Source organism: Artemia franciscana, chromosome 7, assembly GCF_032884065.1.
Source record: "Artemia franciscana chromosome 7, ASM3288406v1, whole genome shotgun sequence".
Classification (NCBI taxonomy): Eukaryota; Metazoa; Arthropoda; class Branchiopoda; order Anostraca; family Artemiidae; genus Artemia; species Artemia franciscana.
Window position 1 is genome coordinate 50,464,465 of NC_088869.1, and position 26,783 is coordinate 50,491,247.

The 26,783-nt window shown below is 36.6% G+C and overlaps 1 protein-coding gene across 2 annotated transcripts in view; it reads right to left on the reverse strand.

Annotated features, from left to right (window-relative positions):
* The window catches only part of LOC136029422 (xanthine dehydrogenase/oxidase-like), a 135,913-nt gene that overhangs the window by 32,234 nt on the left and 76,896 nt on the right, over nt 1–26,783 (reverse strand). For both annotated transcript variants that reach the window (XM_065707797.1, XM_065707796.1), the window contains exons 19-20: nt 14,338–14,568; nt 6,593–6,770 (exon numbers count right to left, since the gene is read on the reverse strand). In XM_065707797.1, coding sequence (XP_065563869.1) covers nt 6,593–6,770; nt 14,338–14,568 — 409 coding nt within the window. The remainder of the gene's footprint in view (nt 1–6,592; nt 6,771–14,337; nt 14,569–26,783) is intronic.

Here is a 26,783-nt window from a genome sequence, read left to right on the forward strand (position 1 = left end):
GATGTCAAGGTTTCTTACCGGAAACCAAAGTTTTTAGCGGTGGCAAGATTCGTTCCTCCGGCAACCACAGAGGAAGAAATTATTGCTGCGAACTCCGAAGTTACGGAAGTCCACCGGTTCGGCACCTCTGGCACAGTGAAACTTGTATTTAAAGACTCGTTCGCGCGAGATCAGACAATTAAACGCGGAATATTTGTAGACTACACCCACTTCCGGGTTGAGGCCTATAAAGAGCTCCCCAAGAGATGTTTTAACTGTCAATCTTTCGAGCACCTCTCTAGTGCCTGCAGCAACGCTCCGAAGTGCTCTAAGTGCGCCGGTGCCCACGTCGCATCACGGACGTCCCCATGCACGTCCACCACAGTTAAATGTGCTCTATGCCCAGAAGGCCACAACACCCACCCCTCATACAGCATGAGATGCCCACTAGTTAGAAATGCTATGAAAAAGCCTACTACAACGAAATGACTTCTCTCTCCATCATTTGCCGAAATATCTATGGGCACAATTCAGTCAAACTAGACTACGTTAAAGAACTATGCCGTCAATTTAATGTTGTGTGCTTACAAGAACATTTACTCACCTCCGAAAATTTTGGTCTTTTCGAACAGTTGAATCAAAAAACTGTGTTCATGCATGAAGCAAAAAGGTCCTCAGTCCGCGGTCGACCTAGTGGGGGCACTGCTATCATAACGGACAGTTCGCTTGAATGTCAAAAGCTGGAATCGTGTGAGTTCTTCCTCGCTGTAGATTTTCCTGGCCCCGGGGGTTTTGTTCTGATCACGGTTTATCTACCAACAAACCTAAACACCCTCTCTTCCGAAAAACGGTTCTCGGAAGCTTGTGGCCGCCTCTCGCGCTTACTTATTAGGCTGGGCAATCGAAGAGTGCTAGTCTGCGGTGACTTTCAGTGCGACTTAACGAACCCATCAAATAAGCTCTCCGAAATCTTCTTCTCAGTAATCCCAGCTGGGTATGATCTCTGTGAAAAGACTGACGCATATACGTACATCCATAATTCCGGTTCAACGACAAACATTGACCATGTGCTATGTAACTTCTCTCTAGGTGCTCCAGTCTCCGTGGACTCTGAGCACACAGTAAGTGATCACCTTGGCTTGTGCTTTAAGGCTAACTTCTTCCCGTGTAGGCCGAATAAGCCCCAAATTTATGCTACCAAGACTGAGTGGAATAAAATAAACGCCGACCAGTATAAACAGACATGTGATGAGATTCTCGGAAAGATAAAAGTTCCCTTTCAGCTCTTGATGCATGGCTCGAGTGATTTGGTAGCACTAGACATTTATTGTACTGAGATTATACATGCAATGAAAACGGCTGAGCAGGCTTCTGTACCCACTCGCCGTTTTAAACCTGGAATCAGCAAGCCTGGCTGGAGTCGCTCTCCTAAAGTAAGGCAAGCCAAAGCTCGTGCTAAGTTTTGGCTGAGATTATGGCGCGATTGCGAGAGGCCTAGGTCAGGTGTAGTGTTTGAGCAGTTCCGCAACACGAAAAAAACTTATAATAAGTCTGTAAGTGATCTTAAAGCTGCCGAAGCCGAACTTGCTTCCCAAGAAGCAGCAAATAATCCTGTATCTATGTGGAAGTCTTTTAGACAGTCTAAACCAGTGACAAACCCTGCTAGTAACATACCTGAGGAGCAGTGGGTAAAACACTATAGTGAAGTTTTTGGGATCAAACATGCCCAACTAACAACCGAAAGTGATAGCGAGCTCTCACGAGCTTTTGCGTCCCTCTTGAGCCAACGGAACTATTTTACCGTCTCAATAGGCGAAGTGCTCCAGGTTATTAAGCAGCTGAGAAAGGGCAAGGCTCCCGGGCACGACGGAATTGTGACTGAACACCTCCGCTGTAGCTCACCTCTGCTCATTGAGCACTTGACGCTGCTATATCAAATGTGCCTTGATTCTGGTGCAGTCCCTAAGTCGTTTGCCCTAGGTATTGTGTCTAACGTCTTGAAGAAGGGAAAAAATCGTAACCTCTGCTCTAGCTATAGGCCTATAACAGTTTCTAGTACATTAAGCAAAGTGTTAGAGAGACTTCTGTTACCTGAGCTGTTACGCAAGTGTAAAATTGACAATCGACAATTCGGGTTCCGTCGCCACCTCGGTTGTGCATTTGCACATCGCCTCCTTACGCGTATAGTATCGAAAGCTCAGAATCAATCACGGACTCTTTTAATTTGTGCAGTAGATGTGTCCGCGGCGTTCGATTCGGTAATTCATTCAAAGTTAATTTTGAACCTGCTGCACCAAGGTGTGAACCCACATGTAGCGGCCGTCCTATGGCACTGGTATTCGAGTAGCCTTATCCGTGTTAAGTTGAGTAGTGAATTCCTGTCGAAACCGATTAAGCTTCACCGGGGACTGCGTCAAGGGTCGGTTTTAAGCCCTGTACTCTTCAATTCACTAACCTCGTCGGTAACAAAAAAGATTAACGGTGGTTTTAACACTGAATGTATGGATGTGAGCCTACTGTGCTACGCCGACGACATATTACTGGTGAGCACATCGCTTTGTAACCTTCAAGCTAATATCGATCTCCTAAGTCGAGGTTATACTAATATTGGTCTGGTTATTAACCCTGCTAAAACAGAATTTCTTGTATTTGAACCCCCGCGTGCGCCGTCTGAAGTTGCCCGTCGCGAGGCTACCCGTGTTACCGTTGCAGGGCAAGTAGTACTTCCAAGCCGCAAGTTGAAGTACCTAGGTATCACATATGGAAGCGACCTCAGAAGCTCGCGTGCTCTTTTTGTTGACCAGGTTCTGTCGGGTTTTCGGTCTGGGTATGCTAAACTTGCAGCTCTGAAGTTTAAATTTAATAAGCATATTCTTGCTAGGTTGTATCGTGCCGTCGCTCTTCCCTTTGCTCACTACATCTCACCCGTTTGGCATTGGCTATCGAATTCGGATATGTTGCGAATCCGTTCAGGCTTTTGCAAATATTTAAAGTTTCTGCTTGGTCTGCCACTTTACCTCCGTAACACTGGTCTGCTAGAAAAGTATCATATACCTGATCCTGTTGAGTTCATGCCGAATTTTGAAAAACAAGCTCTCGTGAAACACAGGGCACTATTATTTGATTTCCCAGCGACTTTTTTGCTTGATAGTTGAAGTGTGATTTGTTTGTATTTAGTGATTATTATGTTCGGTTGATTTGTTTTCGTCTTTAATTTCTCTTTTCTTTTGTTTTGCTCCGCTTCTTCATGCTTCTTTTTTATAAGCGGGTTTGTAATAAATTATTATTAGATAGATCTAAAGAACAAAAATAAAGATCATATCCCTTCCAGGAAGCGTCAGAAAGCAGTGTAGAAAGAACTTTATGGGCATGCTGACATCCCAGACCACGCTTAAAACCAAACTGGTTAACTCTAAAATTTATATTATCTGTTATAGAAGGGAGAAGTAAATACTCAAGGACTTTGCTTAAGGTACAAGAAACAGTGATAGGACGATAAGATGAACATGAAAATGGATCTTTCCCCCTTTTTTAAAATAGAAGTAACTGTGCCACACAAGAAACTGTCTGGCACGACAGAACAACACAAACACATTTGAAAAAGTAGTTGTAAATGTGATATTAAAGGGGGGCAATCAGGTTTTAAATAATTCACTGATATTCCATCGGTGTCAACTGACTTAGACTTAAGCCTTTTAATAGCCAGGTAAATTGAATCAGCGGATATCGGTAATATATCCTGCTGAGATAGAGCAGACGGTAGCACACGTTTCAAAACAGCTGAAAAACGTGAATGAACTGCATTATTAATCCGGGAAAAAATAGCAGTATAATGCGATTCCCAAGCTGACTTAGAAATATAATTGCCAGGACCATCACTAATAATTTTACTAGAATTTAAAACATTCTTCCAATCACTTGGATTTGATGGAAAATCAAGACCCCGAATCAGACTGAACGAAGGTGTTTCTTATAAGCAGATTTAGTGCGATTTTTAATACTGAAAACAACACCAGAAGCAGGCCTTCCGCATTCTGACCATATACGCAACCATAACTTTGCACGGTTCTTAATCGACTTCAACTCTGTATCATTATTCCACACAGGTTGACGAGTCCCTAACCTAAATGGTTTACAAGGGACAGCACAAGAGACTCGGCGTTTTTCAAACACGAAATAATTTGTGAATAGTACAGGTTAATATAGGCAACCACAATTTTTACAGGCACCTGCGTCTGGTTTCATACCATCATATTGTCATATTTCAATATGATCATACTTATCATATTGAAAGTCATACCAACAGACTGAACGAAGCAGAGAACTACTATAGAGATTTCAAGATCCTATATACAAAAATGTGGAATTTTGCATTTTTGTCAAAAGAAAAACCATGTGTCTTTGCTTTATTCTTTTTTATGCATTTTTGCCAGAAGAAAAACAAAGTGTCCGTGTTTTATTTATTTTTAATATATGTATTTTGTGTGTGTTTTTCCCCCCTCCCAGATCAAACCAGTGACCATAAAAGTGATCTTAAGAGATTGGGAGAGGACCCATTTGATTGGAAATCCAAAGTTCTAATACCCATTTCAAGGGACTAAAATACTGGTGAAGGGGCAACTAGACTCCCTCCCACACCACCTTTTTTTCCAAAGACATCTGATCACAACTTAGAGACAGCCATTCGAATTCAGCAAAGTTGAAACGTCCAATTGCTTTTGTGGATGATACGAGCCTCCATAGTCCCCGGGGACTATTGTTAACATATAATCATGAAATATACGCCATTTATTGGGGTATTTTCTAAGGGGAGAGGGGTGTTACAGCGAGAATTCGCTGTAATGAGGAAATTTTCCGGGGGGCATTTTACAGAGAATATTTTACATTAGCTTGATTTGAAAACAGTCAGAAATTAAATTAAAAACGATTCTTTTCAACTGAAAGTAAGAACCAACATTAAAACTGAAAACGAACAGAACTATTTCCATATAACAAGGTGGCAGCCCCTTTCTCTACCTTTGCTCTTCACGCTAAAGGTTGACTTTTTGTCACCATTCATTAAGGAAGACAGCTATACACAAGGATCGTTGGATTTTAACCAGATGTGCTCTTAAAGAACCTTATGACTTCAATGTAAAAAGTAAGAGTTGAGGAGCTGGCAGCCCCACTCATATACTGTATAATTTCTGTCCGTTTTAAGTTTTAATATTGCTCCTTACTTTCATCTGATTCAAGTTTCTTCTTTAAAATTAACGTAAATTTGTCCAAAAAGTCGTTGCCTAACCTACGTAAGTTTGTTCAAAAGCGATCGTATACCCTATTATTCAATTATCAACTATAATCTGGAGTTAATTAACCCAAAATGCCACAACTAGCATCTTTGAAGTGATTCGGCTCATCAAATCAAGCACTTCCTCCTAGATTGGCCATCTTCTGTCAATATATCCCTATGTCCACCTATTCAGAGCACTCTACGTTCCGAATGACTAAACCTACAGCCAAAAACAGTGCATCTAAAGGAAGCCTAAAAAATAAGTTTCCGTTGAAAAATGCAAAGGGCTACCAGAAAAAAAGTACGAAATATTATGTTTGTTTGTCACAAAAAACAGACTTCCATAAGACTCGTCGTTCAAAGTTGTGACTCGCCGGTCCAGTTTCTGAGCCTCAGGGTCCAACGTTCTTTTTTAGACTAGTGGTGAAAACAGGGAGATTCCTGTTTTTTTGCAAATGAGACTGATGGACCACATTCTCCACAGTGACAGATGTAAAATGATGCCGCTAGAGGAAACAAAACGCAAATTTTACGTGCTCTGTAAGGGTTTTAATGTAATGCTGTGAATTTCAATAGGCTCCAATTGTTCCATAAAAACTTTCAAAAACCCTGAGATTGGGAAGGGTTAATCGAAATGATAATTAAGAGACCATGTCTGAGGCACCATCCCTTCTTTAATGATTTACAAATATCTACAGAAGAGAAATTAGTTTTCATCCATAATAACATTCTGATTCAATATTTTTTCACTTGTAAGTTCCGAGAGGGAATGTTTTCCGTAGTCTCTCTTGTCTGTTAAAGTTCCTGAGCAAAACGTTACGAAGCGTTGATAAAAGTCTCAGTTCCTAGACGTTATACCTATTCTATAAGTTTCATTCTATCTAAAGTAATTTTCTCCTACTAAAAATACGATTATAATCTACATAAATTGAGAAGTTTCTAGAATAGAAAGTAACAAAAAGTCATACATACAACAGGAGTTTTTGATTAAAAACAAATATATCGGAGAGAAAAACTCCGGTATTCTTCATTTGGGACCAGGGAGCAGATTTTTTTTTTAGAATTTTTATTTTTTATGGATTAATAATTCAATTTTTTGGACTTAGACCCTATATACTCATTTCAATCCAAAGATTGTAAGCAGGTCGTCCCCTAATGAAGTGGGAAGAGGTCGTAAGAAAAACTTATAGGAAATGAGAATTACTTGGGATGGTGTAAAAGGGAAGCTTTGAATAGATGGGGATAGTGAAGAAATGTGTGCAGCTGTGTTGGTCTTAATTGGCACGGTTCTATAGTGTGTTCTAAGTAGTGGCAGTAGTAGCAGACCGCAAATACTCCTACCTGAATCATTTTCGTATGTAATCCTTGTCCCATTTCTGTTCCACCATGGCTGAGAAGAACAGATCCATCAGTATAAACCATGACCAGCGCACCAGCTTGATTCATAAATGTAGCAGTAAATGCAATTCCATATTTAGTTGGAATGAGACTCAAGCCCCTCTTTTTCCACCGGCTCGATCTGTGAAAGAGATATCGTTCAAAAACAATTCAATTACAAGCATCACTACCCCAATGCCTACATCTTGAGGAAAGCTTCTAAGGAGCTTTTCTCACAAGCTTTCTCAAATTCTTATTCTATATTTTATTTTATTCTTCGTTTATTTTCCTTGCCCGTCAAACGGCAATATGTAAATCAGGATGGAACAAAATGCGCTTTTAACATTTAAGTTAGCAAGGTCCTGAAATGAGAGTAATTGAACTTTCAAGAAAAATCTGTAAGTCATCCGATGGATAATTAGAATTAAAACCTTTATTTCCAGCTATAATATTTTAAAAGCGTTTAACACCTGTTTAGGACTAACTCGATCCCTCAAATTTTTCCATTAAAAGAACTTTTTTGCATCGTGGATTCTAGTCGTTTTTTAAGAGAAAAGTGGGCTTTTTCACTGTGATGCTAATCCTTATAGCCCGATTACAGATTCATCACTGTGGTACGACACCTGAGAAGGTCAGACTGGCGAACACTAATTCTCCATGCAACCATTCTTAAACCTTTTCTTTTGAAAAGCTGACCAAAAATTTTCTAATGTTTTGGGTCCTTTTCAATTGCAACAGTACAGTTTAAGGTGAAAGGCACTAAATTCGTTGCAATGTTAATTTTCCTATCCTTTGAAAAGATATCTTGCTTTCTGACCCGATATGTCACCAAAATAAATTTTTGCACAAGCGGCCTTTGAAAAAGGATCTAAAATTTGGCCGGTTTCTTTTTTTCTGGTTTAATTCCTAGGAAATAGAAAAAAAAAATCTAAAGTGATACCTGGTAGCTTTTTTTTGAAAAAGGTCTGGAGTGTAAAAAATGGAAAATTTGAAAAAATCGGAACTACTATAAACTAAAAAAAAATCTTAAAAATCAATTGACCATATTGAAAACTCTAAATTCTTTAAATGTATTCCTCTTCGATTATTTTGTGTTTTTACATTTTGGTATCTTGCAGGTCGTGAATAAAAGCGACAAAGTCGAAGTTAACTTCAAATTTTAGCTCTTCTTTTATTTTCAGTATCCAAACTTTTCCGCTTTCTAATCCGAATTGCTAATTGTGTATTTATTTATGGAACAAATTCAATTTTTATTTTGTTTCCACATTTTTACGTAGCTCCACTTTACACCCCCTGGCTGGAGACATACCCGAGGCTAGAACGGGTTAAAACATCTTTCATCTGAGTTTGGCAGTTAAGATAATCACATAAAAACGACTAGGAAAAAAAGGTTGGCAAATGATGAATTAATCTAAAGCAATTGAGTACATAATTTATAAGTAATGGTTTGGATTTATAACTTGCTTTAAAATTTCATCAGTAGCGGTTTTAAACATCGTAATGAAGGGGGGGGGGGGGGGGGGTACACCATCATAGTGTAAAATAATACAACCACTCTCCCGCCTGCCAAGGCTTAAAACCGCCGAAGCATTTGATTAAAACAGTGACAGAAACTATGACATAAATAATAAAACAAAAATCCCAAATGAAATCTTTTTTATGTGTCTTACTTTCTCTGCCGACTCTAATTTACATTTGGAGGTGTTCCGGGGAATTGTCAGCTCGGTTGGAATTGTAATGGAAGATGGAAAATATCGTACTTATCGGTTATATAATAGACACTATAAAATTTCGACACAAGAAACTGGTAAAGTAACTTTTTTATACTGTTTATCATCTGGATGGCAAAGATCGGATGGGATAATAGCCGGTTAGTTTGCTTTGACTAGTAATAGAAAATAGTGTCTCACCATGGATGTCCAAGTTAAGATTTGGGATTTGCCAGGAATCGAAGAACAGGCAATTATATTTCTCCAGGATAAGGGGTTGTTGCCCAAAACAAAAAAAAAATGCATCAATGGACACACCATGACTTGGTACTCCTATGAGAAGCTACATTATTGGAAGTGTAACACTAGGCCCTGTTTGAAAGTTGTCAATTTGAAAAAAGTAGAGAGAATGTGGGGCTCTGTAAAGTGGCTTAATAAACGGCACCGAGGTACATCCCGCCATCATTTACAGTCATTAGTTGATTACTTGTTGCGGGCTGCAGTAAAGGCAGAAGGAAGACCTCCTTTTAACACGATTCTTAACGACATTTCTGCGTTCTGGGTACCTAGTTCTAAGTTGTAATTTTACAATTTTCCTAATAAAGTATTATATTTTCATCATATTTTGTTTTATTTCATTAGCTTTATCAAAAGTTTGGGCTATATATTTGCATATTAGGGGGGGGGGGGTAAGGGTAAAGCATAGCATATATTAAATACAGCAATGGTTAGTTTACGCATTTAATATATGTTATAATTTACCCCCACCCATCCCCCTAATGTGCAAATATATAGCCCAAACTTGTTTCTAAACTATTATATAGCTATCATATTTTGTTTCTTTTCATTAGTATTAATCAAACTTCACTTCCCGAGTGTCTATTATATAACCGATAAGTACCGAAAATATTGTCCGTGGGAGAGGGATTATTCGTGGGAAAAATTTTCCTAGGTGAAACTGTCCACAGGAGCAGTTATCAACTGGGAGGGGGGATTCTTTTATGTTTGGATTATGAACTTAGTTTAGTATTAGATCAATAGTGGTTATAGACCTCATAATCAGGGGTGGGGTGGGGCAAGGTGTACCTAAGGAGTGTAAAAATGTATGAATTCTATGTCAGAAAAACAAGGGGAGGGGCAGCGGCCCCTCACCCAGGACAAAGACGGCTATTTTATTTGATTAAATAAAATAAAAAAAACAAGTTTTTTCAACTGAAAGTAAGGAGCAACATTAAAACTTAAAGGGAACAGAAATTATTAGGTACATGAGGGGGTTTGTCCTCTCCTCAATACCTCCCTCTTTACGCTTAAGTATTTTTAGTAATTTCAAAGGATCTATTTATTCTAATTAAATAGCCTTTGCGATTCAGGGGTCATTCTTAAAGAATTGGAACAAAATTCGAACTTTATCATATACGTAATAATTTCTGTTGCGTAATATTCTGTTACGTAATTTCTGTATTACGTAATACGTAATAATATACGTAATAATTTCTGTTCATTTTAAGTCTTAATAATGCTCTTTACTTTCAGTTGAAAAAACTTGTTTTTTTAATTTAATTTCTTATTGTTTTTAAATCTCTCTCTCTCTCTCTCTCTCTCTCTCTCTCTCTCTCTCTCTCTCTCTCTCTCTCTCTCTCTCTCTCTCCCTATATATATATATATATATATATATATATATATATATATATATATATATATATATATATATATATATATATATATATATATATATATATATATATATTATAGAGTTCAATATATAAATTGAAGTTATTTATTCAGAGTTGATTTTGAACACGCCTGGTCTAAACTGGATATTTCATTATCAAACCAGTAAGTTTTTTAAGTGAATTTAATCCCTGAAATTTCACAATATTTGGCAAAGGATTATAGGTCTTGACCTAAATAGAATTATTGTTGCTACCATATGACGTCTCCATTACATTACCAAACGAACGACCGTTTCTGGACTTTGATTTATGGATTACGATTTGGATTGTGGCTGCTTACAAGTGAAATAAGATGACCGAAAAACTGGTGTTCAGCCCCGTTCTGAACTTTTTGTTCAAGTGCTTGAAATGTTTCGAAAACGATGCAGTTTTACAAGCTAAGAAGACCCTTCATAGTGAGCTGGATATAAAAACTCGGATTATTTCGTATGCCAAGGATGATCTAATGACGAGTGGAAGCTTGTGGCTTGGTCCAAGAAAACCACGAGCCAGATAGTTGAAATTTTTAACCACACCGAATAATCGATCAACATTTTCTTCAATGAGCCTGCTTTTGTCGTGACGATTAAGCGAGTCCCAGAAGATTTAAACGAACTGTCGCTGAAACAGCTAATCCTCAGGTGCACTAAAACAGTACAATTTGGCAAGTCCAGAACATCTAAACTGAACTTTCTGTCTCGAACTGATCTTGATAAGTTTCTGAAAGCATCTATGAAAGTTGTATAGATGCTTGATTTCATGTTCCTACCACGTCGCCCCTTCAATTGTCATGCAATCGGTCACCTCACCGTGAATTGTAAGAACTGTGCACTGTGTTATAAATGTGGCTCCATCGATCAAAATTCAACGCCTGATATTCCATGCCAAGAAATTCGCTCCAGTTATAAAGTGATTTTCCGCTAGGAAAATTTTGTTACTAAATATTGTATCAACATACTTACTCTTGATGGCATAACGTCGTACTCTTGGCCTGATAGAAAACTGAATGGCAGACCCTCTGGTGGACTTATTACTTTCGGTAAATTGGCTTTCCGTTCAAGATTGTTCGAACTAAATATTCATTAATTAGCCGTGAGAGTCGACACCTGTGTTTATATTAATGTGTATCTGCCTACTGATTACTCCAACGATCAGTCAGAGCGATTATTTGCTTTATCATGTGAAAAGTTAGGTTCTTGTGTAGAAAAAAAATCAGTATCTAGGTTTATCTTGCGTTATTGCCGGAGACACTAATTGTAATTTGTCTGAACCAGATTCTCAGTCGTCTCCCATACTACTATAGTTAAGGGGTTATTTAGTGATTATTGGCGTGTATTAGATAAAATGTCCGAGTTTACCTATATTCAGACGTCTTTCCAAACCTCTAATCTGGACCCCGTTGCTGCATCGTCAAATCTAACCACCAATATAGTTAATGTTATGTTTGATTATCAGCTTTCTGACCACTTACCTATAGCTTAATTTATCGGTGTGCCATCTTCTGTTTCTCAAAATAGTCCACTAGCACGTGATTCCTCAGCGCAGCGGTATCGTCGTGATTGGTCAAAGATTGACCAAATTTAATTCATTAAGTCGGTCAACTCGATTCTAAGTAAATGTACCACTTTACCTCATCCAAAAGTCACTCCAATTGCCGAAGAATGAGATCCTGATTTGTCTTGATATATATTGGGCAGAAATATGTCATAGCCTGCGCTTTGCCGAAAAACAAGCTGTCACCATGCAACGTGTCTTCAAAGGAATTGTTCCAGGAACGTCCAAAAATCTAGATCTTTTTACTTCATGTGGACAAGCAAAGTTTTAGTTTTCTATATGGAAAGAGTGTGGGTTTCCTACTACGGGACATATGAATGACATACGGATCTCTACGAAGCGGAAGTCGTAGAGATCTTATTAATAGCTATTCTGCTCGTGCAAAACAAGATCGAAATATACTATTTAAATTTGTCTCCTCCACAGCACCCCTTTCATCGTCACCGTTCTCAGCTGACATTCCAGAAGCTGAATGGTATGCATATTACGAATCTGAGTTTTCTGCCCATGATCCAATCATAGAGCAATCTTATGAAGTAGCTCTGGATCAGTTTTTGGAAGCTTAACCCGACGAAGGTTTCGTAATCAGTACCCGTGCTGTTGAAGATGTCATCCAAAAATTAAAATCGAAACTTTCATCTGGTATTGACCAAGCTAGTGCGATTACCTTGAAATAAGGAGAATACTGCTTACGTCTCAAATGTCTCTGCTTATGCAGATGATTTTCATTCAGGCTATCGTTCCCTCTTCTTTGTGCATCCGAGATCTCACTCCTATCTCTGAAAAAGGGAAATCTGAAGTCCACTGTTCATCATTCCGCACTATTACTGTAGCTACATCCCTATGCAAGCTCTTTGAGCTACTATTTATCAGAGTACTTGAAAAAGCGTGCTGTACCCCTTCACACCAGTTCAGATTCAAGTGAGGCACCAGGTGTTCTGACACTTTAACCGCTGTTGCAAATGCCCTGATTGATGCGGAGTCGTCTGGAGAAAGTCCTGTTTTGGGGGGATATGATGTCACACGTGCATTTGACTCTGTTATCCATGCAGAGAGACTTCTTAAAGCTGGTAAGCGCGGATTAAATCTGGTCATTGTTCGTTCCCTTCGGGAATTATATTTAAGACTACAAATCCGCCTGAAACTATCCCCAGATAAAGGTATGCCCCCGATTCCAAGTAGACAAATTATTCCTGTCAAGAAAGGGGCCCGTTAAGGAGCTGTCCCCTCTCCTGACCTTTTTAATAACTATGTGCTGGAAGCGTAAGGTCTGTGCCCACCTTCACTGATTTTGTCCTCTGTAAACCTATCCTTGATATGCTATGTTGATGAAATCCTAAACCTTAGTCGAACTCTTCAATGCATCACCAAAATTTTTGGAATTTTTGAAGGGGAACATCAGAAAGTTGGGCTTGAATTCAACTCCTCCAAATCTGAAATTGTCCTGTTAAACTCGAAAACATATTCCTTTGCCCCTTCCATCGCGCTTGGATCTAGCTCTGTTCAACCTATAGATCACCTTATGTATCTTGGTCTGCACATTGCTTCTTCTATCCGACAAACCCGAAAACTTCTTCTTGAACAAATGCAACGTAGAATCTCAGAAGCTTACGCTTCTACTGTATCTTATAAACTTCGATTCAACCGACCTCTTCTAGCAAGTCTAAATAATGCTGAGGCCCTTCCCCATATTCGCTACACCGCACCCTTCTGGAAACTCCAAACTAGAACTGACAAGAGTATAATCCGATCCATGTTCTTTCGCTTTGCAAGTATCTGCTTCATCTGCCTCCATGGTATAGAAATTCACTCGCTATTGTGAAATTTAAGGTTGCTGACTAAGAGGTTGCCGTTGCCAGATGGATAGCGAAACATAATAGAAAAATAGATTGGAATTTAAATGATTGGTTCCACATTCTTAAGCAATGATGTGTTCTGTTTTTCTTTTTCCTATGCTCTATTTTGTTTTGCGGTTAGTTGTGACGGGTGTTTCGATATTTTTCAATAATAATAACAATAATAATACAATTCTTGTAGGGTTGTTTAAACGTTTTTGTTCCGAAGCATATATAGTATGTCACTGTTTTGAAGTTGTTTTTCGCACATATATTATGTAAATTATACTCGTTCGCTCATAAGTCTTATTTTAATCTTGTTTATTTCGTACATTTGCTTGTCTTGTATTTTGCGAAGAGTTTCATTGTTGTCTTTATTGATTTGTTATTTTGTTTTCTTTTACTGCTCCGTCTTCTTGCTTTTGTGTGACGGGTTTTCAAATGAACAAATAAATAATATATATATATATATATATATATATATATATATATATATATATATATATATATATATATATATATATATATATATATTTTGCAATGAGGGGCTGGCATTTCTTGCAAGTAGGTGTACCTATTATTGGCTTGTGATGTATTTGAGTATAAAAAATATTCGGTTCCATATCCGCTACAAAGAGGCACGTGTAAGTAAGAATTGACTGTAAGAAGACGGAGATTTCTAAAAATGAGTTGTTAAAACTTACGCAAATTAGTTTTCCTTTTTTTCCTTTGCTGCCTAGCCGGATTTGAGCCTCGTTGTGAAATTTTTGTGGGGCTACTACCTGATGAAAACTGTTGATCTGTAAGAACTGTTGCCCTAGATATTCTAAATATAGGCAATTGATAGCAAATAAAATGTTCTAGTGACTAACAAAAAGCAAAGAAAAAGGTGAACTTACTTATTAAATTCTAGAATACTGTGCTTTCTTTCTTCAAGCTGGCACTGACTTATACATTCATCAATACACTTTTTGACAGTACAACCTTCAAGAGTTTGATTATAATGAGTTTTATCTTGAGAAGTATACAAGTTTCTAGATCGGATGTCTAATGGGTCCATTTTCAGCTTTCTAGTTATATCATCAATTACAGACTCCATAATCATCATACCTTGTGGACCTCCAAAACCTCTGAAATTAGTTTTGGCAGATCATATCCAGTTTGGTTGCCTTGATGCTTTATAAAATCAATTTCAGCAGCTTTAGGGACATATGGGATCCATTGATTTTATGTTAAAATAAAAAACATATCACATCAGAAAATACATATCATTAGATAAAATAATTTTTAGAAGGTGTCCTGTAGACTGAATCTATCTTGGAGATCATGAAAAGTTAATCAACTTCATTTCTCAATTTAAGTAAAAAAAATACATCAAACCAATAAAAAAGCTAATATTCATAACAAAATTTTTCACAGGAGGGTGGGGGGATTTCTTACCATGATTGAAAAAATGGTTAGAAATTAAATTAAAAAACAAGGTTTTCCAACTGAAAGTAAGAAACAACATCAATACTTAAAATGAACAAAAATTGATTCAAAATTGTACCAAAAAGTATTTGTTCCTGCCAAAAAAAGGTACTTTTAATTTTAGCATAACGCATATGAATTTTCTTAATCTTTTAGTTTTTTTTCAATCTTGGAGATCGCGAAAAGTCAATACACTTCATATCTCGATTCTAATAAAATCACCACGTCCCAATAAAAAATATTAGCATCAGACAGTTCGTAGTAAAGAGCTGTCAGTAAGAAGCGACATTGGCTCAATAGTAGCCAAAACTCCAAAAATGAAATTTCGATACCAGCAGATGTATCAAAACAATTGGCTGATTATGCTGATTCCAAACATATAAAATTAATCAAGTTTATAGTGTTATTCTTTAAAACTACGAACCTGAGAAAATTTGCCTGATTTTCAAAAAAAGGGAGAACCACTCCTTAAAAGTCAGGGCATCTTAATGAAAAACACTATGATATTCAGCGTGTCAGAAAACCCTACTGTAGTAGTTTCAAGCTCCTATAAACAAAAATGTGGAATTTTGCTTTTTTTCGCCATAAGAAAAATCATGGATGCTTTTTTTTCAGGGGTGATCTAATAGAAATGATGTCCTAGAACAACTAAGGAAGATGCTTTCAAACGGAAATTGAAAGTTCTAGTTGCCTTTTTAAGCGACCAAAAAAATTAGAGGACAACTAGCCCTCGTCCCACACCCCTTTCTTCCCCAAAGTTGTCTAATGATAATTTTAAGATTGTTTGGACATGTTCCTCGGATGAGGATGACAGGTTGCACAAGATCGCCCTTGTTGGGTAAACGTATAGCACCAAACGAAAAACAGGTCGTCCCCGAATGGCGTGGGAGGATATCATAAGGAAAAATTAAGTGGAAAACTTTTTGGGATGGTTTAAAGAAGGAGGCTTTAAATCAATTGGAATACAGGATGAGCCTGCGTAGCTGTGTTGACCTTAAGCAGCTTGTTGCTTCAGTGAGTTGTTAGTAGTAAGTACTAGTAACGATCATGGATGCATGTTTATTTGTTTTTTGTTTTTTTTTCTAGAGGTGATTGTATCAAACCAACGGTCCTAGTACATTGGGAGAGGGCTCATTCAAACAAAAATCAGAAGTTTTCGAGTCCTTTTTGAATGAACAAGAATATTTGAGGGCAACTAGTCCCCTTTCTATGCTCTTACTTTCTCCAAAGACACCGGATCGAAATTTTCAGAATAACTATGCCGGTGGACAAGTCAATGTAATATTTTATACTACGTGGAAAAAGAGTCTCGCAATAGGGTGAGTACTACTACCCCCCCCCCCCACACATCCCCACTATTAATAATAAAGTCGCAGATACGAAATATTCCCTGGAATAAAAATGGATTCGGCACTAATTTCACACTCCTCCCTCCTCAGAACTCTTTCTATATCCGAAGGCTCAAAAGAGTTAGGAGAGTTTGGCATCAAAATCCATCCCCCCTACATAATGACCCACTAACCCTCCTTCATAATTTCTGATACACATTTACATATTATTGGATGAGGCCAATTAGTTTAGTTAAATGAAGCTTTAAAATAACTGTTGAAACTGTTTTTCTGCAATACAAAGGGAGGTATCACCCCGCAGCAGGTTTACTTTAGCTTAATCCAAATGAAGGGGATCAGATATCAATCCCTAAACCGCCTTCTCCATACCCTTCTATATTTGTCTGAAAACTCATGGAGATTTAGACAATTTTGGCATTCAAATGCGCTCTTTCAGGCATCTGCATAACGAACCATTTTCTTCATACCAGCTGACGCACAATTACACTCTTTTCTTCCATCTTTTTATTTGTCTTAATTTCCATTTAGCTAGTCGATTTTAAATTCGTGTAGAATATTCCAGGGAGTAGGAGTTGCAGGGGGGAGGGTCCAAGGTAGGAGAATTTTCTAAGATGAGAATTTTAGAGAAAATTTTGGGTTGAAATTTCATTGGTGGAGGGCAATTTTCAGGAAGAATTTCTCGGACAGAATTTTCCGACGGGGTATTTTTAACTTCTGCAGGGAATAAGCCAGACCCCGCACTTTTGATAACCTGAACGTACATAGTGTCTTTTTATTTCGTTCAACATACCCCGCAAAATTCCCTAAATTATCACCTTAACCTTTTCGGATAAACTCAAGATCAGGGGCTATTGGGGTCATGCCATTCCTGTGGGCAGAGCTATTAGATTTTTCGGCCATTTCGAATAAAATGGCTATCCAAAATTTTAACGGACAAGGGAGGCTGTTGCCGTCCAACCTTTTTGACCCCTTAAAAAGAGTACTAGGACTTTCAATTTGAGATTGAATGAGACTTCTTTGAAGTTTCTAAGGCAAATCCTTTTACACGAAGTTGCCTGGATAATATACAGAAAAAAATAACAAAAGAGCCCCTTTTATTATTCACTTAGGCAGTACTATTGCGCTACCTCTGATCTTAATTATTTTTAGACCTAAGTGCTAAATAAAGTACAGCCCATTACTTAAATTCTAAGCTATTATCAAATAATAACTTGTATACATACTATATAAGCCACCTAAAACCATTTGAATTTTATTTTTTTTCGAAAATTAGAATACCATTAAATTTAAGCAATGAAAAACAAAAAAACAATTTAAAGTAAATATACAACGTATATATTTAAACAGCAAATAAATTTTTATATATAAATTGAACTTATGACAGCTAAAATGTTGTTCCGGTGTTTTCAATTTAGTGATAAATAATGAGAGATAACGCTCTAGTGTTGCCTAGTAAAGATACATCAGAATTCAATGTATTATCCTTACTTTTCCTAGAGCCACTTCAAAGGGAAAAGGTGGTCGTATGAATTTCGAAGAGGGCTTCTTTAATTGGAAACTGAAAGTTCTAGTTCCCTTTCTAACAGTCAAAAGTGATCCGAGGGCAGCCAGTCCTCCTTCCACAAATAAAAATTTTCAATAGCTATTCTGTTCAAAATAATCCAAAGGTCAAATAACTAAGCCTCGAGGGTTGAAATAACCCCATACAGCCCCGAGGGCAAGGACTGTCGTTATGCTAGTTGCTCAATCTTAAAACATAAGGCTTTTTATTGAGAAAACATGGTATGTTTGATCCTGAATTTCTAAAAAGGTTTAAGGTTTTAAGAATACATTTTAAGGAAATGTTGAGAAGAGTACCGAACACAATCAAAACACTATATGCTTGCTGCTTGTCAAAAGAGACTATCAGCAATATCTGAGGAACACTGTAGGGTATTAAGTTGCAAACTTTCAAGGTACTGAGGGGAAGTAGAAGAGTAATTGGAGGATTGCGGCCAAGCCCCCGCAGATATGGCACAGATATTAAGATGAAACTATGAAAGAATATTGAGGGGTATGTTAAACTAAACCAAAATGCCCTTAGTACATCCAGTTTATCAAAAGGAGGATCTGTAATATCTTAACTGAGGGTACTAAATTGAAACTTTCAGGACATGTTGAAGGGGAAGTTGAAAAGTGGTTGAAGGGTATCCAGTACCCCTCCCATGCCATTTTTGTTGCACTTTCAGGGACACTACTACTGCTACTAATACTACTAATGTGGTTGGAAATGCGACTGGTTGTGACTACAACTACTTGCAACTACTACTACATGTTCTTGTGACCACTTTCAAAGAATTTTCGGGGAACGTTGAACAAAATCAAAATAAACTATGTGAATGCTGATTGTATAAAGGATGAATAAGCAATAGATCAAGAACATCCGAGGGTATTAAGTTAAAACTTTCAGGGCATGTTGAAAAGTACATCGAGGGCAAAGAACCTCCGTAGGCCATTTTAAACCCCCCTTAAGTCTGATCATTCCTCTGGAGATGTCACGCCCCCCACAACCCCTTAAGAAAAAGTTTTAAATCATCCAATGTGCCCATTGTTTGCATAAAGGATTTATCATTGAGAAAGAGTGGGAATGTTTGATCTTAGGTGTGTTAGAAAAGGCTAAGGTTATTAAGGTAAAACTCCAGGGAAAGCTAGGGGGATATTAAGCTAAATCAAAAGAAAATATGTGCATGCTTGTTATTAAAAAAATATATCTGCAATGTCTTAGTAGCAGCTAAGGGTATTAACTTTACAATTTAAGGACTACTATTGCTACTACTACTGTATCTGCAACTATGACTACTAGTGACTGCAACTATTTGCGACTGCGACTAGGAATACTTGGGACTACTTGCAAGTTTGACTACTTGCTACTTCGACTACCTCTACTAGAGACCAGGACTGCGTCCAATATGTGCATCCAGGCCTTCAAGAGGGTATATCTGCAATATCTTAAGAGTGGTTAAGGGTCTTAACTTCACAACATTTAGGACCAATGTTGCTACCATTGTTGTATTCAATCAAAAGTTGCTATTTGCATCTCGGTTGTCAGAGGGGCATATCTGCAAAACCCCAAGAATCGTTAAAAGGCATTTATTTGAGACTTTCAGGGAGTTTTAAGGGTGATGTTGAAATAAATCAAAAGACACTTATTAAAACTAAAACTAATAAATTCGAATTAGATATTTTAATCCTTACAACGAAGACGGGAAAACTAGAGACGGGAAATTCATTATATTAACCAATAATGCATTTTTGGAAGCCAAAGACAACAGAAATTTATTAAGAAAAATAAACTTCTCAAAAAAAAAGTTTTTTAAAGAAAAGTGAAGACCCATATCAAATTTAAGACAAGTAGAAATAAATTCCTATGATAATTCAAACTCAAACAACCCGAAATACTGTTAAAACTAAATGAAACCCAAATATCAAAATCTGACAGAAATTAAAAGAAACAATAGTGCACAGAAAGAGAAAACAGGTACTAATAAAGACGAATAAATAAATCTTAAACGAGTAAAAACTAAATTTAATATTCAAATCAAACTCAAAACGAATAAAAATTATTACGAACAGGAGTTTGGCTACTTGCCTTCTCCCATAAGCATAATAGTTCTAGCCTGTTCTGTGATTTGCGCTTTACTAAAACGAATTATATTGCAAATATTTTCTTTTATATTTTGAAAAAGGAAGTTATATTCCAGGAATTTACATGAATTACTTTCCAGGAATTAATATCATTATACACTAAATATTCAGTTTATTTTCATTAGTTCTTTCCAATCATCTTGTAAATTATAGTGATTTAGTTTTCATTTGTCGCCGATGTTTCTTAAACATAAGCCCACTGTTCAAGATACATATTACCTAAAAAAAAACTATTTTTTTAACTGAAAGTAAGGAGCGACATTAAAACTTAAAACGAAAAGAAATTACTCCGTATATGAAATGGGTTGTCCCCTCCGCATTGCCTTGCTCTTTACGCTAAAGTTTTTAATTGTTTTAAAAAGCAGAATTGTGGCAAAGAGTCAAAATTTAGCGTAAAGAGCAAGGGATTGCGGAGGGGACAACCCATTTCATATACGGAGTAATTTCTGTTCGTTTTAAGTTTTAATGTCGCTCCTTACTTTCAGTTAAAAATACTAGTTTTCTTATGTATTTCATGAACGTTTTTGAATTAATGCATGTTAGATTTTGGCTCTCCACACATAAATTATTAAAATGAAATTTGCATATTAATTCCTTTTTTGGCTAAATGCCTTTCTCTTAGTTTTGATCAGACGATTTTGAGAAATAAGGGGTGGGGAAAGCCTAGTTGCCATGCAATTTTTCGGTTACATAAAAAGGCAACTATAAATTTTAATTTTTAACGAATGTTTTTATTAGTAAAAAATATACGTAACTTAAGAATTAGCTTACGTAACAAGCTTTTATGTTCTTAGATTCTTATTATGTATATGATGGGGTTTGTACCCTCGTTAATACCTCACTCTTTGCACTAAATCGTAAGTTTTGTCCCAATTCTTTAAGAATGACCCCTGAATCTGAAAGACCGTAGAGTAAATAGTTGAAATTACTAAAAATATTATAGCATAAAGAGCGAGGTATTTATCTCCTCCTAAATACCTCGCTCTTTATGCAAAAGTATTTTTAGAACCCCTCATATTCGTAATAATCTCTGTTCATTTTAAGTTTCAATGCTACTCCTTGCTTTCAATTGAAAAAAACTTTTCCATGTTTATTTTTTCATTGTTTTTTGTATGGTAATTTTAGAAAATCCTGCGCCCTTTTCATTGAGTTTCTGGTCCCCCATGACATATTTCTCCAAGGAAAGATCCTCCCACATAGCTCCCTTCCCTCAACCCCACCCTAAAACCAAAAAAAAATTCACTGAAAACGCTGTACACTTCCCAGTAACCATTATTATATGTAAACACTGGCCGAAGTTTATAACTTGCAGCTCCTCCCCCAGGGACTGTGGGGGAGTACGTCATTCTCAAAGACATAGTAATTATGGTTTTTGACTATGCGGAACAAAATGGCGATCTTAAAATTTTGATCCGTTGACTTTGGAGTAAAAATGAACGTGGGAGCGGGCCTAGGTGCCCTCCAATTTTTTAGGTCACTTAAAAAAGGCACTAGAACTTTTCATTTCCGTTAGAATGAGCCCTCTTGCGACATTCTAGGACCACTTGGTCGATACGATGACCCCTGGAGAAAAAAAAAACAAAACAAAAAACAAATAAACACGCACCCGTGATTTGTCTTCTGGCAAAAAATAAGAAATTCCACATTTTTGTAGATAGGAGCTCAAAACTTCTACAACAGGGTTCTCTGATACGCTGAATCTGATGGTGTGATTTTCGTTAAGATTCTATGACTTTTAGGGGTTGTTTCCTCCTATTTTTTAAAATAAGGCAAATTTTCTCAGGCTCGTAACTTTTGATGGGTAAGACTAAACTTGATTAAGCTTATATATTTAAAATCAGCATTAAAATGCAATTCTTTTGATTTAGCTATTGATTCAACCTTTTAGAGTTTTGGTTGCTATTGAGCCGGGTCGCTCCTTACTACAGTTCGTTACCACGAACTGTTTGATAGTTTCCAATAAAATGCAAAAGATGTAAGGCTTTAGATTTTTACGTTTCGAGGGGGAAAGGGGACACTACCCAAACGCCCGTTTGCAGTAGTTTTGTTCGTATTAAGCTTGACTTGAATATTTCATTTAATTTTCACCCGTTTTAAGATTTATTTATTCCTCTATATTTTTACCTGTTATCTCTATTTTTTATTAAGATCGTTCATTCGGATTTCTGGTCGTTTTGGCTTTCATTCAGTCTTTAATTAAATATAAAACTAGTTTTTTAAACTGAAAGTAAGGAGCAATATTAAAACTTAAAAGGGACAGAAATTACTCCGTATATGAAATGGGTTGTCCCCTCCGCAATACCTCGCTCTTTATGCTAGTTTTTAATTGTTTTAAAAAGTAGAATTGTGGCAAAGAATCAAACTTATGATCAAAGAATCAATGTATTTTTAGAACCCCTCATATGCGTAATAATCTTTGTTAGTTTTAAGTTTTAATGCTACTCTTTGCTTTCAGTTGAAAAACTTTTTCATGTTTATATTTTCATTGTTTTTTTTATAGTAATGCTAGAAAATCCCGCGCCCTTTTCATTGAATTTCTCTTGCTCCATGACATGTTCCTCCAAGAGAAGATCCTCCCACATAGCCTCCTCCCCTCAAACCCACCCCAAACCAAAGAAATCCCCCTGAAAACGTCTGTACACTTCCCAATAACCATTACTATATGTAAACACTGGACAAAGTTTGTAACTTGCAGCCCCTCCCCCAGGGACTTTGGGGGAATGAGTCATTCCAAAGACATAGTTAATATCGTTTTCTACTATGCGGAACAAAGTGGCTATCTCAAAATTTAGATCCGTTGACTTTGGGAAAATGAGCGTGGGAGGGGGCCTAGGTGCCCTCTAATTTTTTTGGTCACTTAAAAAGGGCACTAGAATTTTTCATTTCCGTTAGAATGAGCCCTCTTGCAATATTCTAGGACCACTTGGTCGATACGATGACCACCGGGGAAAAAAAAAACAAAAAAACAAATAAACACGCACCCGTGATCTGTCTTTTGGCAAAAAATACGAAATTCCACATTTTTGTAGATAGGAGCTTGAAATATTTGCTATAGGGTTCGCTTATACGCTGAACACGATGGTGTGATTTTCGTTAAGATTCTATGACTTTTAGGGGGTGTTTACCCCTATTTTCCAAAATAAGGCAGGCTCGTAACTTTTGATGACAAAGATTAAATTTGATGAAAATTATTTATCTAGAATCAGCATGAAAATTCGATTATTTTGATGTATCTTTTAGCATCAAAATTCCGTTTTTTAGAGTTTCGTTTACTATTGAGCCGGGTCGCTCCTTACTACAGTTCGTTACCACGAACTGTTTGATAGTACTTTTTGGTCGTTTTGAGTTTGAATTATTATAGAAATTTATTTCTGCTGGTCTTAACTTTAATGCGGCTCTATACTTTTCTTGAAAAACTTCTTTTTTGATTATTCTACCCGAAACACTGATTAATGGCATGTTTGAGTTTTGGCTGATTTATATTTAAATGTTATCAATAACTTGTTGGCAACAGACATACCTATCCATAACCTATTTACAAGCTTTTAAATAAATTGGAAATAACAAAGGTGTATTTTTTCGGTATTTATTTAGCCCAGATGCAGAAACCCTAAACGAAAGGAAAACAGTTCAAAATAGGGATGAACTGTTATTAATAGAATAAAAATTCTATTCAAGAATAATTCCATAAACAGAGATACAGGTGAATTTGGATTGAACTCAATTTATGATAATTTACTGAGGTCAAATAAAGTAAATATCACTTCACCTAAGAGCTATGACCTCTGTCCACGTAATACGTCAGTTAAATCTAATGAACCGGAACCGAAAAGGTCAAGGAGATTTGCCTCGGCTGTTGCATTGAAAAAAATAAGAGCAATAAACTATATGTAATTGGTTTATTAGGTATAAATTCTGTTTATTTTTATTCATGTCTTTTAGTTTTACTGCTGATGATGAACACTGTATATGTGTTCGAAATATCCAGTTAAATAATTTTATATTTCACTGTCAATAAAAAGGTATCATCCCTATTTTGAACTGTTTTACTTTCGTCATGGAAAGGCAGTGTGGTCTTCGAAGTTATCTAAGAAACCCTAAAGAATAAAACTATTAAACAAAACCTTTCTTAACTGAAGGTAAGGAGTAATATTAAAACTTAAAATAAGTAGAAGTAATTACATATATGAGGGGGGTCGCCCCCCTCGTCAATGCCTCACCCTTTACGCTAAAGTTCAAGTTTTGTCCTAATCCCTTAAAAATGAGTCCTGGATAACAAAAGTCGTTTAATTAGAACAAACAGTTATTTTTAAATTACTATAAAAAAGCTTTAGCGTAAAGAGCAGGGTATTGACGAGGGGTAATCCGTCATCTACGTAACAATTTTTGTTCGTTTCAAGTTTTATTGTTGCTTCTTACTTTGAGCTAAAAGAAAACTTTTTTTTTAATTTCTGATCATTTTTTGAATATTGCTGGGAGATCCTGCCCCCCCCCCCTCCAAGGAAAAATTTCCTTTATCCATGGAAAGATTCTCTCATTCTCTCCAATCCCCCCCTAAGAAAAATCCACCCTGAAAACGTCTGTATACTTCCCAATACAAAAATACTTTGTGTAAACAATTAGCAAAGTTCATAACTTGCAACCCTTCCCCCGGGGACTGTGGTGGGCTAAGTCATCTCTAAAGACATAGTTATTAGGTTTTGGACTATGCTGAATAAAATGATTGTCTCAGAATTTTGATCGGATGACTTTGGGGAAAAGCGTGAGAGGGGACTAGCTGAAAATAGCGACGAAGACCACATTGCCTTTCCATAACAAACAAACACAAAGTAGAAACAATAGGGAAATTCTTTTCAAGACAGTGGAAATCAACTCACAGATAACTTTTTGGTAATGGATACCCCTTTTCCTTTTTTCAATAAGATAATTAACCATAGACTAAAAAACATTCCCGTAAAATCGAAGATATGTCACAATGTGAGGCTACTGATAAACCCTCAAATATTATCTATCTCCCGTATATCCCAAAAAGAACAACAAAATTAAAAATGTTTGCGCAAAAAAAATATTCTCTATGTAGTTTTTACTAATAATTTTAAAGTTAATAATTTCTTAAATTCCGGTAAAGATAAAACCCCCGTTACTCGCCAAAGAGGGGTTTATCAAATTCCTTGCGACTGTGGAAATTACTATGTTGGCAGGACCCATCTGAATCTAGAAAAACAGCTTCACCAGCGTAAAAAAGACATGGACAAGACATTAATTTGAAATAGTTCTAATAACTCCTTTGGTTTTGCTTTAGGTTGTCATATATTTAATAATTCCTCCAACACAATACTTTTTGAAAAATCTTCACTCATTAGTAATAATTTGGGGAAGGGGTTCGGGAATCAATCGAGATTAGTCTCAAAATAAATAATAATATTTCTTTAAATAGGGACTTAGGGGAGTACTCACTAAATTCTTTATACTCTAACTTAATTAAAAATAATCTAACAAAATATTTTACTAAACCAATTTATAATAGTATTGAACGAGTTACAAAAAGACCTTTGAGGCAGGCTGCCAAAAACGCAAGGTTAGGTTTGAAAACTTGCATTTAATCATTTTGTTCTGTTTTGTTTAAATGACTTTGTCATCTCACTTCATTCTATTTATCAGTCCTAGTTTAACTTAGTTGAAGTAAGGATGCTAGGGCTGTTTTTAAAAAGTTTAAAAAAAAATATTATTAATTTTTATTCTCATATTTTAGTGTAAGTTTATGTATATATATATTTTTTTGTGTGTTGTGCTGAAGACGGTCCTTGGACATAGGGCCTAAATATCCACCGAGTTGATTTCCACTGTCTTGAAAAGAATGTCCCTATTGTTTTTATTTTGTGTTTGTTTGTTGGGGAATAGCTGCCCTCCGCTATTTCCGGTCCCTTAAAAAGGCCACTGGAACTTATGATTTCTGATCCAATGAGCCCTCACCTGAAGTTCTAAGATCACTGGTTCGATGCAATCACCACTTTGTAAAAAATAAAAAAATAAACAAGCATACGTGATCTTTCCTCTGGCAAAAAAACATGCAAAATTCCACATTTTCGTACATAGGAGCTTGAAACCTCTAAAGTAAGGTTCTCTGGTATGATCCAACAGGTGGAGTGATTTTTATTGAGATCTCTTGATACTTTGAGGATATTTCTCCCATTTTTCAAAAATTGGGCGAATTTTCTCAGACTCGTAACTTTTCACGGATACAATTAAATTTCACGAATTTCATATATTTTGATTAAACATCAAAATTCTACTCTTTTTAAGAAGACTCTGCTTCTTAGAGTTTCGGGTTTTTTAGCCACAACGCTCCTTACTTACAGTTCGTTCCCACAAAATGTTTGGGAACTCTGTAACAGATTTCAGAGGCAACGCTATAACGCTCCGTAAAATTAAGGCTATACGACTCCATTGTTTTATGATTTATTTATTTATTTGTTTATTTTTTCCCAGAGGCAATTCATAGGGAACGGGTTGTTGCATAAACTTTGGAAGGGGCTCATTCGATTTGAAATAGGAAGTTCTAGTGTCCTTTTAAAGAGTCAAAAGTGATCGGAAGGCAACTAGCCCCTCCCCCACGTCCTTTTTTTTCCCAAATGCATCCAATAAAAATTTAAAGATAGCCATTTTTTTTAAAATAATTCAAAGATCATATAACAAATTCCGGTGTCGACACAAAACCTCGGGGCCCAGGGGCAGGTGTGGTAAGTTACGCACTCGAGGCATGCATGGTTCTTAGGGAGGGGACGCTCGTATAAACTTCAGATTGGGCTCATTTGATTGGAAATTTAAAGTTATAGTTCACT